The sequence below is a fragment of the Ochotona princeps genome, chromosome 23 (genome assembly GCF_030435755.1).
Source record: "Ochotona princeps isolate mOchPri1 chromosome 23, mOchPri1.hap1, whole genome shotgun sequence".
Classification (NCBI taxonomy): Eukaryota; Metazoa; Chordata; class Mammalia; order Lagomorpha; family Ochotonidae; genus Ochotona; species Ochotona princeps.
In genome coordinates, this window is record NC_080854.1 from 21,505,781 (window position 1) to 21,524,099 (window position 18,319).

At 47.8% G+C, this 18,319-nt stretch overlaps 1 protein-coding gene across 1 annotated transcript in view; it reads left to right on the forward strand.

Annotated features, from left to right (window-relative positions):
• The window catches only part of CPLANE1 (ciliogenesis and planar polarity effector complex subunit 1), a 94,816-nt gene that overhangs the window by 68,286 nt on the left and 8,211 nt on the right, over positions 1 to 18,319 (forward strand). Inside the window, exons 39-49 of the mRNA XM_058680127.1 lie at positions 2,358 to 2,447; positions 4,055 to 4,176; positions 4,455 to 4,635; positions 4,808 to 4,954; positions 6,363 to 6,461; positions 6,672 to 6,919; positions 7,529 to 7,607; positions 9,683 to 9,844; positions 12,610 to 12,640; positions 13,076 to 13,207; positions 16,853 to 17,015. Coding sequence (XP_058536110.1) covers positions 2,358 to 2,447; positions 4,055 to 4,176; positions 4,455 to 4,635; positions 4,808 to 4,954; positions 6,363 to 6,461; positions 6,672 to 6,919; positions 7,529 to 7,607; positions 9,683 to 9,844; positions 12,610 to 12,640; positions 13,076 to 13,207; positions 16,853 to 17,015 — 1,454 coding nt within the window. The remainder of the gene's footprint in view (positions 1 to 2,357; positions 2,448 to 4,054; positions 4,177 to 4,454; positions 4,636 to 4,807; positions 4,955 to 6,362; positions 6,462 to 6,671; positions 6,920 to 7,528; positions 7,608 to 9,682; positions 9,845 to 12,609; positions 12,641 to 13,075; positions 13,208 to 16,852; positions 17,016 to 18,319) is intronic.

Genomic DNA, 18,319 nt, shown 5'->3' on the forward strand with positions numbered 1-18,319 from the left:
GAATGTATCTTTTTTTTTTTAATTCATTTTATGTATTTGAAAGAGTGTTGGAGTGCCCAGTGCAATAAACTAGTGGTTAAATCCTTGCCTTGCATCTGCCGGATCCCATAAGGACGTCAGTTCATATCCTGGCTGCTCTACTTCCCAGTTAGCTCCCTGTTTATAGCCTGGGAAGGGAGTAGAGGATGCCCAAAGCCTTGGGACTGGCACCTGCACAGGAGACCTAGATGAGGCTCCTGGCTCCAGATCGGCTCAGCTCTGGCCATTGTGACCCCTTGGGGAGTGAACCAGAAGTTGGAAGATCTTTCCTCTCTTTCTCTCCTTCTCTCTGTATATCTGCCTTTCCAATAAAAAAAAAATGAATCTTAAAAAACGGTGATGGAGAAGGAGCAACAGATAATCTCCCATCTGCTGGTTCATGCCCCTAAATGATGAAAACATCTGGGGCTGGTCCAAGTGGGAGCCAGAAGCCTGAGACGGCATCCAGATCTTGCCATATACGTGGCAGGGCCAGCTGCTGCTGCTTTCCCAGGACCTGAGCAGGGAGCTGGATCAAGCTGAACAGCTGGGATTCAATAGTTGCAGAAAAAGCTTTTGACAAAATCTAATGCCACTTCATGCTAAAAACACTAAAGTAGACACTGAAGGGACAATCCATAACATAATAAAAGCAATGTATGAAAAACCCAGTGCCAATGTCATATTGAATGGGGAAAGATTAGAAGCCTTCCCGCTAAACTCTGGAACCAGACTAGGATGTTCACTATCACCACTGCTATTTAACATAGTACTGGAACTCACAAATGCTATTAGACAAGAAAAGGAGATCAAAGGAATCCAAATGGGAAACGAGGAAGTCAAGCTGTGTTTGCAGATGACGTGAGTCAAAATAGGAGAACCAAGGGACTCAAAGAGTCAGTTACAACTTACACGATAGTTCAGCAAAGTCGCAGGATACAAGATAATGAAGAGACATCAACAGCCATCGTATGCGTCAACAACCCCAAGGCTGGAGAACTAACCAGCATGGTGCCCTTCAAAATTAGAGCAGAAAACAAAATACCAAGGAATAAACCTAACAAAGGATGTGGAAGATCTATATGAGGAAAATTACAAAACATTAAGACAAGAACTAGAAGACTTCATGCTCTTGGATGGGCAGTCAGCATCATCAAAATGTCCATATTACCAAAAATAATGTATACATTCAACAGAGTCCCAATCAGAAAGGCAGATTTATAGAAAGAAGGAGAGACGGAAGATCTACCATCCGCTGCTTCACTCCCCAAGTGGCCGCAATAGCTGGAGCTAAGTCAAACTGAAGCCAGGAGCCAAGATTCTTCTGGGTCTCCCATGTGGGAGCAGGATCCCAAGGTCTTGGGCTGTCCTCTAATGCTTTCCCAGACCACAAGCAGGGAGCTGGATGGGAAGTAGAGTAGCTGGCCACAAGCAGGGAGCTGGATGGGAAGTAGAGTAGCTGGGACGCGAACTGGCGCTCGTATGGGATCCCAGCGAATGCAAGGCAGAGTAATAAGTAATGCCTCAGGGAATATGCTCTTGCCTAAGAGCCTTGGTTAGTCATTGATTTAGCTCACTAGTTGTTTTTTTTTTTTAAAGATTTATTTATTTTATTACAGCTAGATATACACAGAGGAGGAGGAGAGACAGAGAGGAAGATCTTTCATCCGATGATTCACTCCCCAAGTGAGCCGCAACGGGCCAGTACGCGCCAATCCGATGCCAGGAACCTGGAACCTCTTCCAGGTCTCCCACGCGGGTGCAGGGTCCCAAGGCTTTGGGTCGTCCTCGACTGCTTTCCCAGGCCACAAGCAGGGAGCTGGATGGGAAGTGGAGCTGCCGGGATTAGAACCGGCGCCCATATGGGATCCCGGGGCGTTCAAGGGGAGGATTTTAGCCGCTAGGCTACGCCGCCGGGCCTGCTCACTAGTTTTTTTTTTCTTTGTCAATTTGGATCAAAAAACAGCATTGTTTTAAAATTTGTGTGTTTTTTTTTTTTTTTTTTTTTTTTTTGTCTGGATGAGGTTGAACCATGTGAGATGTTTTTCATGTGAACAAAAGCACTGCCTTTGTCTGCGTGTGTCTTGGAGCCTCAGAGGTTCTTTGTCTTGACCCTGTCTCATCTTGTCAGTCTGGACAGCTAGTTAGTAATAGTTGATTGTTCACCTAGGCCAAAGCCCAGCAAGTAAATAGAAACAAAATCTTCGTTTCTATCATTTTCGGTTGTTAAGTATACCTTTCTTCCTGTGTTTATGTAGAATATGTGATTATCTATATTCATATGTTTAATTTTTCCTTGTGTTTGCAAAAATCCTTTGTTTTTTCTTATGCCCATAAAGCACCTAATGTGTTAGAGAACAAGGAAGCAGCTTCTCCCGTACTTGCTCCTGAAGGTGGAGAAAATCGACACGTCACTCCTTCTCCTCCAGGTACAGCTTGTGTTTTCTCCGAGAACAGCTGCCTACTTAGATGGCGCATATGCATGCACGCTGGTGAACAGGTCCGCATCGCCCTTGGAAAAGAACCAGCGCCTGGGTTGGAGGCAGTGGCACATAAATGCTTTCATTTCATGTTTGTAAATGTTTTTTATCAGTTTATGCTTTAAACTCAAGCTTGTCGGTAAGTTTCTAGTATTCAGTTTGACAGTGAGTTGCAACATGAAATGCGGACATAATGCTTTCTTAAAGATAAAATGCTCATGACTGGTGGTTGGTGCAGTGTCCAAATGCCGCTTGGGGTACCCACATCTGAGTAGCTGGGTTTGAGCCCAGCATGTGCTCCCAGTTCAGCCTCCTACTGGTGCAAACCGTAGGATGAGGTGGGTTGGTCACTTGCTCGCCTCGGTCATTGCTAGAGGGACCCACATTGGTACTTGGTTCCTGGCTTCAGCCTGGCTCATCTTCAGCTACTGAGGCAGCATTTGGGGCATGAACCAGCAGTTGGAACATCTGTCTGTCTCTTTCAAATAAAAGTAGACAAAATGCTCAGAGATGATCAGAGTCCTAGAATCAAATGCACAAAGTTCAATTGCTAACCAACTACATTGAGCCTATTTGTTGTTGAGTGAGAATAAGTACTTTTTTGAGATCAGTTTTTACCTATTCATTTATTTTTATTTGAAAAGCAGCATCACAGAAAGAGAAGAGACAGATGTTCCACCCACTGGTTCCCTTCTCACATGGCTGCAATGGCTGTAGCTGGGCTTATCCACAGCCAGGAGCTGCTTCTGGATCTCTCAAGTGCGGGCAGGGATCCAGGGACTTGGTGCATCCTCCACTACTTTCCCAGGCCAGTAGCCCAAAGGCAGGAGATAGGACTGCCTCTAGGCTGGGTAAGGAAGACCAGCAGGGCCTGTTTCAGTTGATTGTTGCTTCCTTTGTGCAGCATTTCCTCAGCCAGGGTGTAGGGCAGGATCTGATTTGAACTGAGGAAGATGTTAGCAGCTATCAGAGAAAGGGAGGAAAGTTCCGGTGATCCACCTTGGGGGACAAAGTTGAAAGCCAGAAACTTTCATCACAGTGAGAAAAATGAGAGTCATTTTGTGTTGAGCTAGGAAGTGCTCTGGAGAATAAACAGCCCTAGAACGGAGGAGCTGGGACAGTGGCACAGCAGCTTGTTCTCCACCTGTGGAGCCAGCATCCTGTTTGGGCGCCGGTTCTAATCCCGGCAGCTCCACTTCCCATCCAGCTCCCTGCCTGTGGCCTGGGAGAGCAGTGGAGGATGGCCCAAAGCCTTGGGAGCCTGCACCCATGTGGGAAACCTGGAAGCGTTTGCCTGCTGACTTTGAGTCAGCTCACCTTCAAGCACTGTGGTGTTTGGGAAGTGAAGCAGTGGATAGAGGATCTCTCTCCTCTCCATAAATCTGCCTTTCAAATAAAAGTAAAATAATGCTCAAACCAACTTGTATTCTGTTTTCCTTTATATATATATATAAACTTATGAACATGGAGCTTCTATTTAGATCTCCTAGTATTTTACAAAATGTGGTACTAACTTGATATTCCTGGTCTTTTTTTTTTTATTATTTAACCTCTAGAGCATGAACCTTTGCAAATTCCTCAGCAGTTGGTTCCAGATGTATGTCTAAACCCCGAATTTTCCCTGGAAGTACAAGAGAGGGCTTCGTCACCTTCAGCCTTTAATATGACAACAAATTCGGTTTGTGTTTTATTCAGAAACTTTAATTTGGCTTTGTGCTAATATGGGTACTGGTCTTGTAGACATCATGTAACTGGGTGAAATGAGTAGCTTTGACGGAAAGGAAAACATCAGACGCTAAGACGGAGCGTTTACTTGCTAGAGCTTTCACTCAGGCAGCACACACAAGCTCTGCTGGCCTCATGGTGCGAATGAAAAAGTCAACCTTGTTTTGCAGAGCAGCCATGGAGAAGAAAGCAGCAGCCGCCTCTTTGACATTACTTCGTGTTTTGACATAGGCGGGCCACGCTTACCTGGATGTGATGGACATTCAGGCTGATGAGCTGCTGCAGGAGCTGGCCGTCACCGAAGGGCCTTCCAGTGACAGCATGCCCGTGCAAGCCCCGTCAGGTGCCGAGCTGCACCACCTGGCCGCGTCAGTTACTAATGCTGTTCCTCCACACAAGTTCAACAGCCAAGGTCAGGGTTGTCCCCTCCTCCTTAAATAAGTACCTTTTGAAAAATTTAGTTAGGCATTGTTACCCTACTTGCAGCTAGGCCCCACAGTACTTTTGCATGTTGATGTTCACGGAGGGAAATGTTGTGTTAAACCTTGTTTGAATGCTTGTGTGACTTTGATTATTCCGAATAGACTGTGCCAGTTCTGCTCTGGGTTTACTCATACCTGCAAAAGAGACTCCAGGACTTCTGGAAGGAAAAAGCTGGAGAGAGGCTGTTACAGAAGTGAAGGAGCCCAGCTTCTGCTCAGCTGTACCACCAGCCAGGCTGCACGAGAGAGGTGAACGGCCGAGACAGCCCTCCCTGCCCTGAGTTAGTGGCCGCCGTTGTGGTCACAACCGCCACTGGGCGTTCCAACACTGGCCCGCCTGCAGTGTGTAAAATCTGTAACTGTTGCTCTGTGTGTTTCCTACAGTTTGGAAAGGTGAACCTTTTATTTTTAGAAATTACTTTAAAAAAAATATTTATTTTTATTGGAAAGTCAGATATACAGAGAGGAAGGTCTTCTGTCCACTGATTCACTCCCCCAAGTAGCCGCAACAGCGTGGATGCAGTGTCCGAAGGCTTTGGGCCATCCTCAATTAGTTTCCCAGACCACAAGCAGGGAGCTGGATGGGAAGCTGGGCTTGCTGGGATTAGAACTGGCGCCCATATGGGATCCCAGCATATGCAAGGTGAGGACTTTAGCTGCTAAGCTACAGCACTGGGCTCGAGTTATTTAGTTTTTTATTTTTTTTAAAGATTTTATTATTATTGGAAAGCTGGATATACAGAGAGGAGGAGAGACAGAGAGGAAGATCCTCCATCCGATGTTTCACTCCCCAAGTGAGCCGCAACGGGCCGATGCGCGCCGATCCGAGCCGATCCGAAGCTGGGAACCAGGAACCTCTTCCAGGTCTCCCACGCGGGTGCAGGGTCCCAAGGGTTTGGGCAGTCCTCAACTGCTTTCCCAGGCCACAAGCAGGGAGCTGGATGGGAAGTGGAGCTGCCGGGATTAGAACCAGCGCCCATATGGGATCCCGGGGCTTTCAAGGTGAGGACTTTAGCTGCTAGGCCACGCCGCTGGGCCCGAGTTATTTAGTTTTTAAGATTTTTCTTTTCCCTTTAAAAGGCAGATTTATAGAGATGGGAGAGACAGAAAAGGTCTTCCATCTGCCAGTTGATTTCCCAGATGGCCATAATGGCCAGAGCTCAGCTGATTTGAGGCCAGGAGCTAGGAGCTTCTTCTGGGTCTCCTAAATGGTTGTAGGGGCCTGAGGACCTGTGCCGTTTTTTGCTGCTTTCCCTGGCACATTAGCAAGGAGCTTGCTCAAAAGTGGAGCAGCCAGTACTTAAACATACTATGCCAAGGCACCACCCCAATATTTTTATACCAGCCAACTCTAGAAAATTAAGAGAAAAAGCACCCAGGAAATATTAAAGGAAAATATGAATTAGACTCAGAGCTTTGAGCCTGCTGAATTTGAGAAAATTAAAGTTGACTGAAATGGAATGTTTGTTTAATGAAATGGTATGCTTTGATCCTGGAGAGGTGGACAGGAAAGCTTGTGTGTGTCTTTTATCCTGTTGAGCCATTTGGCTGTTGGCAGGATCCTGGGATACTGGGGATGCTCTGAGGGGCTCAGAGAAGGAGTAGCAGCACATTGGTGGGGTCTCAGATTTTTTCTGTGTTTTATTTTGTTTGAAAGGGAGAGCCAGAGGAGGACAGGCAGAGACTAGAAAAGATCTTCTGTCCGCGAGTTCGTTTTCCAGCAGCCCGCAGCAGCCCAGGATGGGCCCGGATGAAGGTGAGAGGCAGGAACTTTGTCTCCCACGGAGGTGGCAGGGTCCCTTTAACTTGAGCCATCAGCTTGCGGCTTCCAGGATGTGCACTGGCAGGGAGATGGAATTGCAAACAGCCTAGACTCTGCCCCCGGCACTATGATGCGGGAAGTGGGCCACCCAGACGGTGCTGGTGCCATTCCTGTGGTCTGGACTGGTCTTCTGTCGCTGTGTAGATGCAGCCAAACCGGAGCTCAGAGCGCGGAGCACGGGAGCCGCCTGTGCGGAAGGGGAGCTGCTGCGGAGCCGGCCGCGGGAGACGCCTGCGCCTCGGCCTACTCCCAGCCCCGCGGCCCGCTGCCTCCAGCGCCTCGCCGCCAAGCTTCGGGAGATTGACGAGCAGCTGCTGGCGGTGCAGAACATGGCCCAAAGCATAGAGCAGGACTTCCCCGGGCCCGAAGTGCTGGGTCTCCACAGTACCCAGGTAGAGTCTGGCCTTTTGTTCTGAAACTGAGTTGTTAGATTTGTAGGGATGATGCAGTTTGAGACACTTGATTTTTTCTTTTCTTACTCTCTTTTTTATTTGAAAGTCAGAATTACAGAGAGAAAGGAAGAAACAAATACGATGTATAATGACTTGTAGCTTGCACTATTTTTTATTTTACCTGTAGAATTATAAAGTGTTATAAAACAAAGTAATATGTATTTAAAACATTTTGCCATGCATAGGCTACCTGTGTATTTATTTGTTCCTGATACACCTGAAATAAAAACTTTAAAGTTTATATCTATTCCAATATCAAGAAAACAAGAATGATTATAAAGTAACAAATATAATAAAAGTATTCTTTTTCTAAAAAACCCAGAATAACAGCCATTGACCATCTGGTCCTGGTTCTCAGCTTACGTGACACTCAGCGAAGGTGCAAGGCAACATCTCGTCTTCTGGATTGATCTGTCATTTTAGCGCGTATTGGATATTCCCATTTTCTTCATTTGTTGCATTAATAAGTTTAAAACTTACATTAAAAATATTTGTCATTTTGAATATCAGTGTGTGAAATCTGTAACTGCTGCTCTGTGTTTCCTGCAGGTGAACCACAGTGAATTGTCTGCTGGCTTTGAATTTGAAAAACCATTCCCTTCAAAAACCATGAGCGTTTCTGAAGAAGGTGTGTTGCGGGTGGCAGGGCCTGGGCGGACACCTTGTTGGTTGGTCTGAAAGAGCACTGTTCCTTGGCCTAGGAGAACCGAGAGGAGTTCTGTGGAAGCCCAACCCTTCCACCTCCCAGTTTTTAGTTGAGGATTATTTTTACAATAATGTTATTGGCTGCTCCCTCTGGCCCTATTCTGCCCCCTGAGAGGCCGGTCGTGTCCCCCAGCGTGGATCCCGGGGTGGGGCAGGCTGAGCGGTGTGTCCCTGGGTCCCACGTTCCTGGCTCCACGCAGCCGAGGGTTGCCAGGGCTGCTGCTGGCGTGGCTGTGGCTTGGTGACGTCATGTCAGCTTGCCGTCTGCGTTCTGGTTCAAGGGCTAGACAAGGATTGTGCTTGTTTCTGAAAGGATGAGCCTGGAGTGGTGATGTTTAGTTGTTTATACCTGCACTTACTTTCTCATACAGTCTGGCCAAAAAGAGCTTTTCAGTCTTTTCAAAAAAATCATCTCATCTGATACTGTTTTCTAATATCTTAGGTCTACCCTGTGGTTTTAATTTTTTTAAAAAAAGATTCTAACTCTGCCTTTCAAAGAGGAATAAAGAGATGAAGAGACAGAATGGAGAGAGATCTTCCACCCGCTGGTTCATTCCCCACCCAAATGGCCGAATGGGCTGGAGCTGAGACGATCTGAAGCCAGAAGGCAGGAGGCTCTGCCAGGTCTTTCCCAGGCCCAAAGAAGGGAGTTGGATCAGAAGTGGAGCAGCTGGGACCCTAACTGGTGTTCTTACAGGATGCCAGCGCTGCGCACAGCTGCTTGATATGCTTTGCCATGGTGCTGGGCCTGTATAGCCACAGCTTAAAAGATTTCAATTTCATTATGTAGAGTCTGTGAGTGGCAAATTTTCCCTTTTTTTTTAATAACTCACTGTGCTATAGTTTTTTTGTGTGATAGCTTATTTATTTTGTGGTAGATTATTTAAAACAAAACTCTAGGATGATCATTGGTTTCCAACACCACTTTGAATATATCTACTGCGGTTTCCCTTAAAAATTGGGGAGCTGCCACTGTGTGGTAGTTTACACATAGAGGTGCCTGCATCTCAAATGGGTACTGGTTCAAGTCCCAGTTGCTCCGCTTCCAATCACACTCCCTGCTGATGTGCCCAGGAAAGCAGGGGAGAATGGCTCAAGTCCCTGGGCTCCCTGTGCTCACTTGGTCTAGTGAGTGGAGGGGATCCCAGTTAACCCCCAGGATTCATAGCACTCAGATTTTGGAGTTGGGAGTGAAGGCGGATGTGAGGCCCAGGTGCTCTCCGTCTTGGATGTGCATGTCTTAACTGGCTTCTTAATCACTTGGCCAAATGCCTGGCCCTGTCTACTGACCACCTGTGTGCTGGTAGTCTTCATGCCCTGTTATCTCCAAATGCCCTAACAAGTGTTAAGTTTCTCTTGCTGTTTTGATGCAGTATGTCCGGCTGTCCCTCTCCCGACGAGTAGCGATGCTGCCCCAGTTGGATGGTTTCCCACTGGGAAGTTTTCTTGTAGCGTGCTTGGGAGGACTGCGCCAGCCTGTTGTTCGCTCTGAAAACGCTCATTATGGACAGCTGAGAGCTCGCTCTGTTCCTTAGCTCTTCTGGGCACTGTTCATTTCCGCCTCTTCTGTCTTGGTGGAGTAGCTGGGGAGGTCTGGGGAGCTCGGTGGAGTAGCTGGGGAGGTCTGGGAGCTCTCGATCTAGTTACCGCGTCTCCCTGCGCTCCTCTCAGCTGCTTCACCTGTTCAATCCCTATGACTTTGTTTTCTGCATCTACATTTTTAATATTTAAAAGTTCTACTTTTTTTCCAAATCTAGCTCTTTTAATGTCCTATTCCATTCTTTTATTATGGTTTCTATGCTTTATTAAAATTTTATTATAAGGGGATTTTAAATTTCATATTTCTGTATTATTCTGTAGAAATCCGTCAGAATACCATATTAAACCTTCTGACCTATCTTTGTTGCCTGTGAAGGTATTAGCGATTGTTACACTTTAATAGGTGATTTCGGGGTCGGGGTCTGTTTTCTGTGAAGTATAATTTATACTCTCACTCAGTGCAAGTCCTGGCTCCTGGGGATGAGGAAGATCAGAGTGACCAGGAGGAGACTTCAGCCCAGCTGTCGGGAGCAGAGCCTCTGTGTCCTCAGCAGCCCCGCGTGCTTCCTGGTGCTGACGCAGCGGCCAGCCCCTCCAGTGGGCAGCACACGCCTTCTCCCGGTACTGTGCCTCGTCCCTGCGAGCCCTGCCCACTCTCCGTCACAGTGTTCCTGAGCTGTGTTGGCTGGGCCCGTCGCTGTGTGGGAGGTTAAAGCTGGTACACAGTGTGCAGTACTGGAATGCAACTGACTTTCAAACAGCGCAGTACATCATCAGTCCCTGAGGCTCTGCCAGGCTAGACAGCCCTTGTGACAGACACGATCCTGGTGGAAGCTGACCCGTGGCATACTTTTGTTATCTCTGTCTTAGGGTTGAAGATGTTGAAATGTGGATTCAGTGCCACTTTTGGTTCCGTTACACCCAGAAGGGAAAATGACGAGTGATATGCTTTTGTATTACTTGACATATTTTGTCATGACCAACAGGATATAGTAAATGCAGCCTTTTAATCTCAGAGTATCTTGAAAATTTTTTCCTTAGCTCTCAGATGCTGAGGGTCAACAAAAATTATTTTACTGAGTGTTTGTTATCATTAATAAAGTAACATGAGCAGTAATAATACCCTCTTTAAATTTTTTTTAAAGATTTTTTATTTTTATTGGAAAGTCAGATTTACAGAGAAGACAGAAAAAAAATCTCTCTCAAAAAAAATCTTCTCTCTAAATCTGTCTGCTGGTTCACTCCTCAGGTAGCCACAACAGCTGGAGCTGTGCTGATCTGAAGCCAGGAGCTGCTTCTGGAACTCCGTGCTGGGCCGTCCTCAATTGCTTTCCCAGGCCACAGGCAAGGGAGCTGGATGGGAAGTGGAGCTGCCGGGATTAGAACCTGCGCCCATTTGGGATCCCAGTGCGTGTAAGGCGAGGACTTTAGCTGCCAGGTTATTGAACCGGGCCCAATAATACTGTTTTTAAATGCATTGCTGTTGCTTAAAAAAAAAAAAAAAGCTATTAACAGGATGACTTTAAAAACTTAGGAGTTTTCTAAGTCCTCCTGAGGGCGATAATGGTTTCCCCTCGCCTAAGCCGTGTGTGACTGCGTGTCCAGGGCAAAGCCCCTTGCTGGGCGTCTGCTTCCTTTCTATGTGTCCCGGTCTCTGGCGGCTTTCCTCTTCCCTCCCCGGGGAAGGACTGACCCCCCAGGTTCCACAGGACCTGTGATGCTGGGGGAGCATAGTGCTGAGTGTATCTGAGGATGTTACACTCTGTCTTTTACCTCAGAGTTCATGGAGAATGCTGGGCAGAGATGGACAAGGCCTGGGGAAGTGTGGGGACACAGTGTGGTAGGTCTGAACTTAGCTGACCTTCGAAAGAATGAGGCCCTGCAAAGCACTGTGGGAAACAGAAGAAACATGACATTCTGAAATACAGCTGGAGGTATTCAGCGACTAAATGGCTAAAGAGGAGGTTAACCAGCTGTTCAGTATCGCCAGATAGGAGGAGCAGAGTGACTGTGGTGTCCACCTCTGGAGCATTCCGAGGCCCAGCCCAAAGGTGAAGGTGATCCCAGCTTAGGGGTGTGGCCGCATTACCGCCCGAGCAGGCCGTTAGATGAAGAGATGGGTGCGGATGGACGTGAAGGCCTGAAAGACCATGTGAAAGAGCCTGTCACTGATTGCCTGTTCAGACCCAAGTGTCTGTTCTTTGCAAGCAGGAAGGAAAAAGGGGAAACACCAAGACCCCATCCTGTGAACTGTTACCTGTTAGAGAGCCCGAGGAGATCCCAAGTGAGACAGGCGAATGGGCTTGGTGGAAATCTGTAAGAAGTGAGAGGCTAACACCTTCATGAACATCATAGTCAAGAATGAGGAAGGAGTCGTAGGGGCTTTCAGTGTAATATCAAGTAGATGTCGGATCTGGTGCGATAGCGAAGTGGTTAAAATCCTCACCTTGAATGTGCTGGGATCCCATATGGGCGCCAGTTCTAATCCCAGTGGCCCCGCTTCCCATCCAGCTCCCTGCTTGTGGCCTGGGAAAGCAGTAGAGAACGGCCCAAAGCCTTGGGACCCTGAACACATGTAGGAAACCTGGAGGAAGTTCCTGGCTCCTGGCTTCAGATCGGCGCAGCACCGATTGTTGCAGCTGCTTGGGGAGTGAATCATTGGATGCAAGGTCTTCCTCTCTGTTTCTCCTCCTTTTTGTATATCTGACTTTGCAATAAAAATAAATAAATCTTAAAAAAAAGAACCTCACATGCTCACCCTCCTCCCTTTTTTTTGAGAAGTGATATCTGTGCTTTTTTCTCTGTATTAACATGTTTTCCCAGGTTAACCTAGGAAGATTAAATAAATTGTCTGCTTTGAAGACACATACTTGATACTGAACAGGTTTTAAAAAAAGCATTCCTTTCTGTTTGAAGTAAACTGTTCCTTGGATTTAAATTGGATATTTTCCAGAAGGTGTGTCACACTGCTGGAGGGGCTTTGTGGCTATCGTGCTGTTTGAAAGCCAGTTCATTCCAGTACTGCACACTGTACTGAAGACACAGACATCACCTGGGCGACTGCAGTACGCCGGACACAGATCAGTACTGCAGACTCTGCCTTAGGTGTGAGAGCTACAGTGAAAACAATGCATGCAAGGAGAACTCAGATGCTCCAGAAGGGTTGCACCCCAAAGGTATTGCACAGAGCACGCAGCATGGAAAAGCAGCAATCCTAACATGTAGGCCACGTTTACTACCAAACAGCATATTCAGTATATAGTGACATACATATCTTTTAACAAATGTGGAGGTTTAAAAATATGTAAAATTCTCAATGTGGAAATATATTAATGACTTAAAGAAGACCTGAAATTTTTAATTGATAACATTTCTTTTTTTTCAAGGTGCAAATAACAGTGAGGAGTTTGCTGACAGGTAAGTATCACAAGGGTTCATTCTGGATTTGGAGTCCGAGTGTTGGGAATGTGCTAATGTGTATGTGCGCTCACGCTGCCCGTGTTCAGGGAATGTGGTCAACTCCCACTGAGCCGAGAATTGTCAGGGACCTTTCTGTTGGAACAGAAGCAAGTAGACGATGGACTCCGTATGCTACAGTTTCCTTTACTCAGTGTGTATTAAGTTTCAGCAGCGAAATTTGTAGAAATTCTTTTCTTGGTCCCTAAGTTACCTTTTTAAACACATCTGTCAAGTCATTAGCTGAGAGATAACGGAGAGACAGCAGCCACAGTAGATGTGTTCATCATTTTGTGTTCAGATCCTCTGGCAGGGCGTAGTTTCAGTGTGTGCTTCTGCATATGTAATGATGCTGTGGAAGCTGCTTTGTTTCTCAACTTGCACCGGCCAATGCAGCCTTTCCGTAGATGCTCTCCAGGTGACTGGGCTGACGGACATCGCAGACATTATTGATGATCTTATAACCGGAGGTGGAGTTTCCAGTGAAGAGCTTGGCCTAACAGAACAGCAAGCTAAGAGTATCTCCAGGTAAACTTGGGAGCATTCACTTATTTCTTTTGAAAGGCAGAGAGAGGGTGACAAACAGAGAGCAAGCAAGGGGTGTGCGGGGGTTCTCCCGTGTATTGCTTCAGTCCCCAAATGCCCGTGCTAGATTGGCAGAAGCTGAGAGACAGACTCTGTCCAGATCTCCCACAAGGGAGAAAGGATCCTGGAGTCCGGCCCTTGAGCCAGGAATCAGCCGGAGGCACTGATGGGAGATGTGGGTGGGCCTGCTGATGGTAGTTAAATGCTTACCTCCAAGAACTCACTTTTAGCCTATTAAAAATATTCCCAGTTTTTGTGTTTGTGCTGCATCCGGAAAGACCAATAGAAATGTGTAACTGAGAGTTGCAGGGGACAGTCTGGGAGTCAGAGATGTGAGGAGCAGTGGAGGGGGAGGATCAGATGTGGCTGCACTGTGTGCCGGGGAAGCTGGCTGTGAGGACCCGAAGCCCCGAGTTCTTGCCTGTAGGTGCTGGGGTCGGGGTCAGCAGAGGGCTTTAACGTTGAACTGGAAGCCAGCAGAGAACCTGCTGCGGGACTATGGAGATGACAGAGCAGAATGCAGGGTGCAGGTTTGAGTAAACACTAGAGACTGTCAGGCAGTGAGAATGACAGCTTTTCCACCTGGAAAAGTTGAGTTTGTGGTGCTTTTTCTTTTAGCAAAGTAGAAAAATTGTCACTTTTACCCCTTTCACCTAATCCTGACTTTTTTCAGCCACTTGACAGCAGACAGGGACCCAAATAATTGAGCCATCATGTGCCACCCCCAGGGGTGTGCGTTAGCAGGAAACAGGATCGGGAACAGAGGCAGGACTTGAACCCAAGGCACTGCAGTGTGGTGTGAGGGTGTCCCAAGCAGTGACTCAGCCACTGAGCTACCTGGCTGCCTGAGAATGCAGTTTCAGATGTAAGGTGCTGGGACAACATTCAGTGGATAATATCCACTATATACTAGTCTTAGGTCTTCTGAGAAGCAGATGCTAAGGTGAGATTTAGATGAGCGAGAACTTAGAGAAGCACCTGTGAGGGCAGTGGTTAGACTGCGGGGCTGACGTGGGTCTGACCCTGTGCTGGTCTCCAAGCTCATGCCCAGGTTCAGCATTTCATGAAGAGGACCCATAGAACCCAGCACAGAGTCACATTCAAGGCTGTAATTTATTACAAAGCTAGCTGAGGAGGAAAGTACACAGGGTAAATGCCAGGGGAACACGGCACAGGTCTCCCACATCCACGCCCCTTCCCAGTGAAATCACGTGGGATACAGTTCCCCCAGCCACAGCTGTGACCTGTGTGAACGGCTCCTGGGCACATGGAGTTCAACTGAGGGGCGCTGTCTGGCTTTTACCAAGATTCCAGACTCCCAGAGGGAAAACAGGTGTTTACATCAAGCCATATTTTTTGCATTTGTGGCCTGTCATCACTGTCGGGTGGTGTCTTTGCTACACACTGGCCGATGTGTCTGTCCCAGACCTCCAGCTCACACTGCTCATTTTCACAAGCTACTCCAGATTCAATTTGCATTAGTTTGGATCCTCTAAAAGTAAAAAACCAGGAGCCCTAATAAGATCAGGTACAGAACAGACTGGTGAAGTACGTGTGAGTAGAGGGAGAAATCGGGAGTGGTAACAGGCGTCAGAGCTTGGGGAGGGTGTGAGCAGTGCTTGTTTAGGAGAGAGGGCAGAGAGGCTAGTGCAGGCCAGAACTACAGACAGCGCTGGAAAGGTGGTCAGACCTGATCCAGAGTCACCACGAGTCCCCTGTGTCCTGCAGAATGGGCCAACCCAAACACTCCTGCCAGGGTAGTCAGTGGTATGGCCAGACTCTGTGTTCTAGAATCTTGTTACCAACAGGAGCTGGAGAGACCCAGAAGAGCTTGCTGCTTGCAAAAGTCTCCTGTATACCGCAGGAAGTGAGGGGGTCTGGGACATAAAAGATAGATCAGAGTCCAAAACGGAGATCTGAGAGAGTGAAAGGCAGGGCAGGAAAGGAGCCAAGGTGGGAGGCCGCTTGTGTTGAGACCCAAGCAAGGGACCCAAGTGTTGTGGTTCAGTCCCAGCCACCCTGCTTCTGAGCCAGCTCGCTGCTACTGTGCCTGGGAAAGCAGCAATGACCCAAGTGCTTGTGTCCCCTGGCCCTGTGTGGGAGGCCCAGAGTTCCTCACTCATGGCCTCAGCCTGGCCCAGCACCACCTATTGTAGCCATTCAGGAATCGAACCAGCAGATGGAAGTCCTCTCTCCCTGTGCCTCTGTCACTCTGTCTTTTTTTTTTTTTTTTAAGATTTATTACGCAGAGAGGAGAGACAGGAAGATCTTCAGTCTACTGATTCAATCCCCAAGTGGCCATAACGGCTGGAGCTGTGCCAATCTGAGTCCAGGAGCCAGTAGCCTCTTCCAGGTCTCCCATTCAAGTGCAGGGTCCCAAGGCTTTGGGTCATCCTCAACTGCTTTCCCAAGCCAGAAGCAGGGAGCTGGATGGGAAGCAGGGCTTCTGGGATTAGCCCATATGGGATCCTGGCATGTGCACGGCAAGGCGTTAGGCACTAGACTGCTGCGCCAAGCCCCTCACTCTGCCTTTTAAACAAGCAAATAAGTAAACTTTTTTTTTTTTTTTTTTTTTTTTAAGATTTATTCATTTCCCTCACTCTGCCTTTTAAACAAGCAAATAAGTAAACTTTTTTTTTTTTTTTTTTTTTTTTTAAGATTTATTCATTTTATTACAGCCAGATATACACAGAGGAGGAGAGACAGAGAGGAAGATCCTCCGTCCGATGATTCACTCCCCAAGTGAGCCTCAACGGGCAGGTGCGCGCCAATCCGAAGCCGGGAACCTGGAACCTCTTCCGGGTCTCCCACGCAGGTGCAGTGTCCCAGTGCATTGGGCCGTCCTCAACTGCCTTCCCAGGCCACAAGCAGGGAGCTGGATGGGAAGTGGAGCTGCCGGGACTAGAACCGGCGCCCATATGGGATCCCGGGGCTTTCAAGGCGAGGACTCCAGCCGTTAGGCCACGCCGCCGGGCCCATAAGTAAACCTTTTTAAAAAAGGAACCACTCATAGGGTTTGAGGAAGGTAGAATTGAAAGCAGGTGTTGGTATTTCTTTTTTTTTTTTTAAAGATTTATTTATTTTTATTACAAAGTCAGATATACAGAGAGGAGAGAGAGAGAGAGAGAGAGAGGAAGATCCTCCATCCGATGATTCACTCCCCAAGTGAGCACAATGGCTGGTGCTATGCCGATCCGAAGCCGGGAACCAGGAACCTCTTCCAGGTCTCCCACGCGGGTGCAGGGTCCCAATGCATTGGGCCGTCCTCGACTGCTTTCCCAGGCCACAAGCAGGGAGCTGGATGGGAAGTGGAGCTGCCGGGATTAGAACCAGCCCCCTAAGGGGTCCCGAGGAGTTCAAGGCGAGGACTTTAGCTGCTAGGTCACGGTGCCGGGCCCAGGTGTTGGTCTTTCTATGAACCCCTTTTTCAGCGAGTTTCCGGGACTGACTGGACTGACTGACTTGCAGGTCCGGGTGACTGCTTTCCAGGAGGGGCGGACTCTCAAACTAAATGCTGGTTAGTCATGATATCTGCTGTGTACATGAAAATTTAGGAGCCAGTGAAACCTCGTTTTTTCTACATCTCAGGATTCAGCGTTCTGGCAAACGTCCACAAAGAACTGAGAAGGAGAGGAGAGAGATCCAAGTGTGGATGAAAAGGAAGCGGAAAGAAAGGATGGCAGAGTACCTGAGTGAGCTGGCGGAGAAGCGAGGGCAAGAGCATGCGCCCTTCTGTTCCCGAAGCAACCCAGTGAGTCTGCAGGTCGGGGCGATGGGGTCATCATAGAGCGTGCCTGGAGTTTTTGTTTTGGTGCCAAGACCCAGAAGCTGTGTCTGGTTTGCTCCTGTCAGATACTCAAGAAAAGGGTTTGTGTAATTTGGGTGAATTTTTTTAATCAGAAAAGTCAGTATTTTTCTCTAGTCAGAAAAGTTAAGATTTTTCAGAAAGTGTAGCAGGATTTTGTACAGACCATGCTCTTGCTTAAACTAGCTCCAGTGCCTGCTTGTTTGCCCAGTCTCATGGTTGTAGCACTCACGGAGGCTCAGTGGGTGGGAGTCAGTAGCAGCTGGATGACTGTATGTATAAACGATGTTTCAAACGTTCTGCATTAGTTATCTACGAAGAATTTTAAAAGTAACATTGTCCAATCACGTACCTGCAGAATAGTGACTGTGTGTGTGTGTGTGTTGGGGAGGTTACTTTATAAAGATTTCAGGGACTGGTACACAAGCTAATCCTCCATCTGTGGTGGTGGCATCCCATAGGGGCACCGATTCGAGTCCCAGATGCTCCACTTCTGATCCATCTCCCTGCTGGTGGCCTAGGGAAGCAGTGGAGGAAGGCTCAGTGTGGGGACCCTGCATCCATGTGGGAGACCCAGAAGAAGCTCCTGGCTTCGGACTGGCTCTGCTCTGGCCATTGCAGCCTTTTGGGGAGTGAACCAATGGATGTGTCTCTCTAACCCTTTATGTGTCTCTCTAACCCTTTCAAAAAACTTCCTTTAAGGGACCAGTGCCATGAGTATAAGTTCTGAGTCCCTGCTGCTCCACTTTGAGTTCAGCTACCTACTGATGTGCCTAGGGAAGCAGTGGAGGATGACCTATGTGCCTGGGCCTCTGTACTCACGGGAGAGAACCAGTGGATGGAGGATCTCGCTATGTGTCGTTCTCTCTGTGTTGGAACTCTGCCTTAAATAAGTTTTTGAAAAGATTGCTTTTATTTTTTGAAAGACAAACTGATACAGAGTTCTTCTCTCCTCTAGTTCATTTTGCAACTAGCCCCAATAGCCAGGACTGGGCCAGGCTGCAGCCTGCCACTGCTAACTCCATCTGTATCTCCCATGTATGTGCAGGTGCCCAAACCCCTGGACCAATTTCTTTTAAGATTTAGTTATTTTTATTGGAAAGGCAGATATACAGAGAGAAGGAGAGATAGAGCTGGACCATTCTGAAGCTGGAAGCCAGGAGCTTCCTTCAGTTCTCCCCAGGCCACCAGCAGGGAGTGGGACTGGAAGTGGAGCAAGCAAGACTCGAACTGGCACCCATATTGGTTGC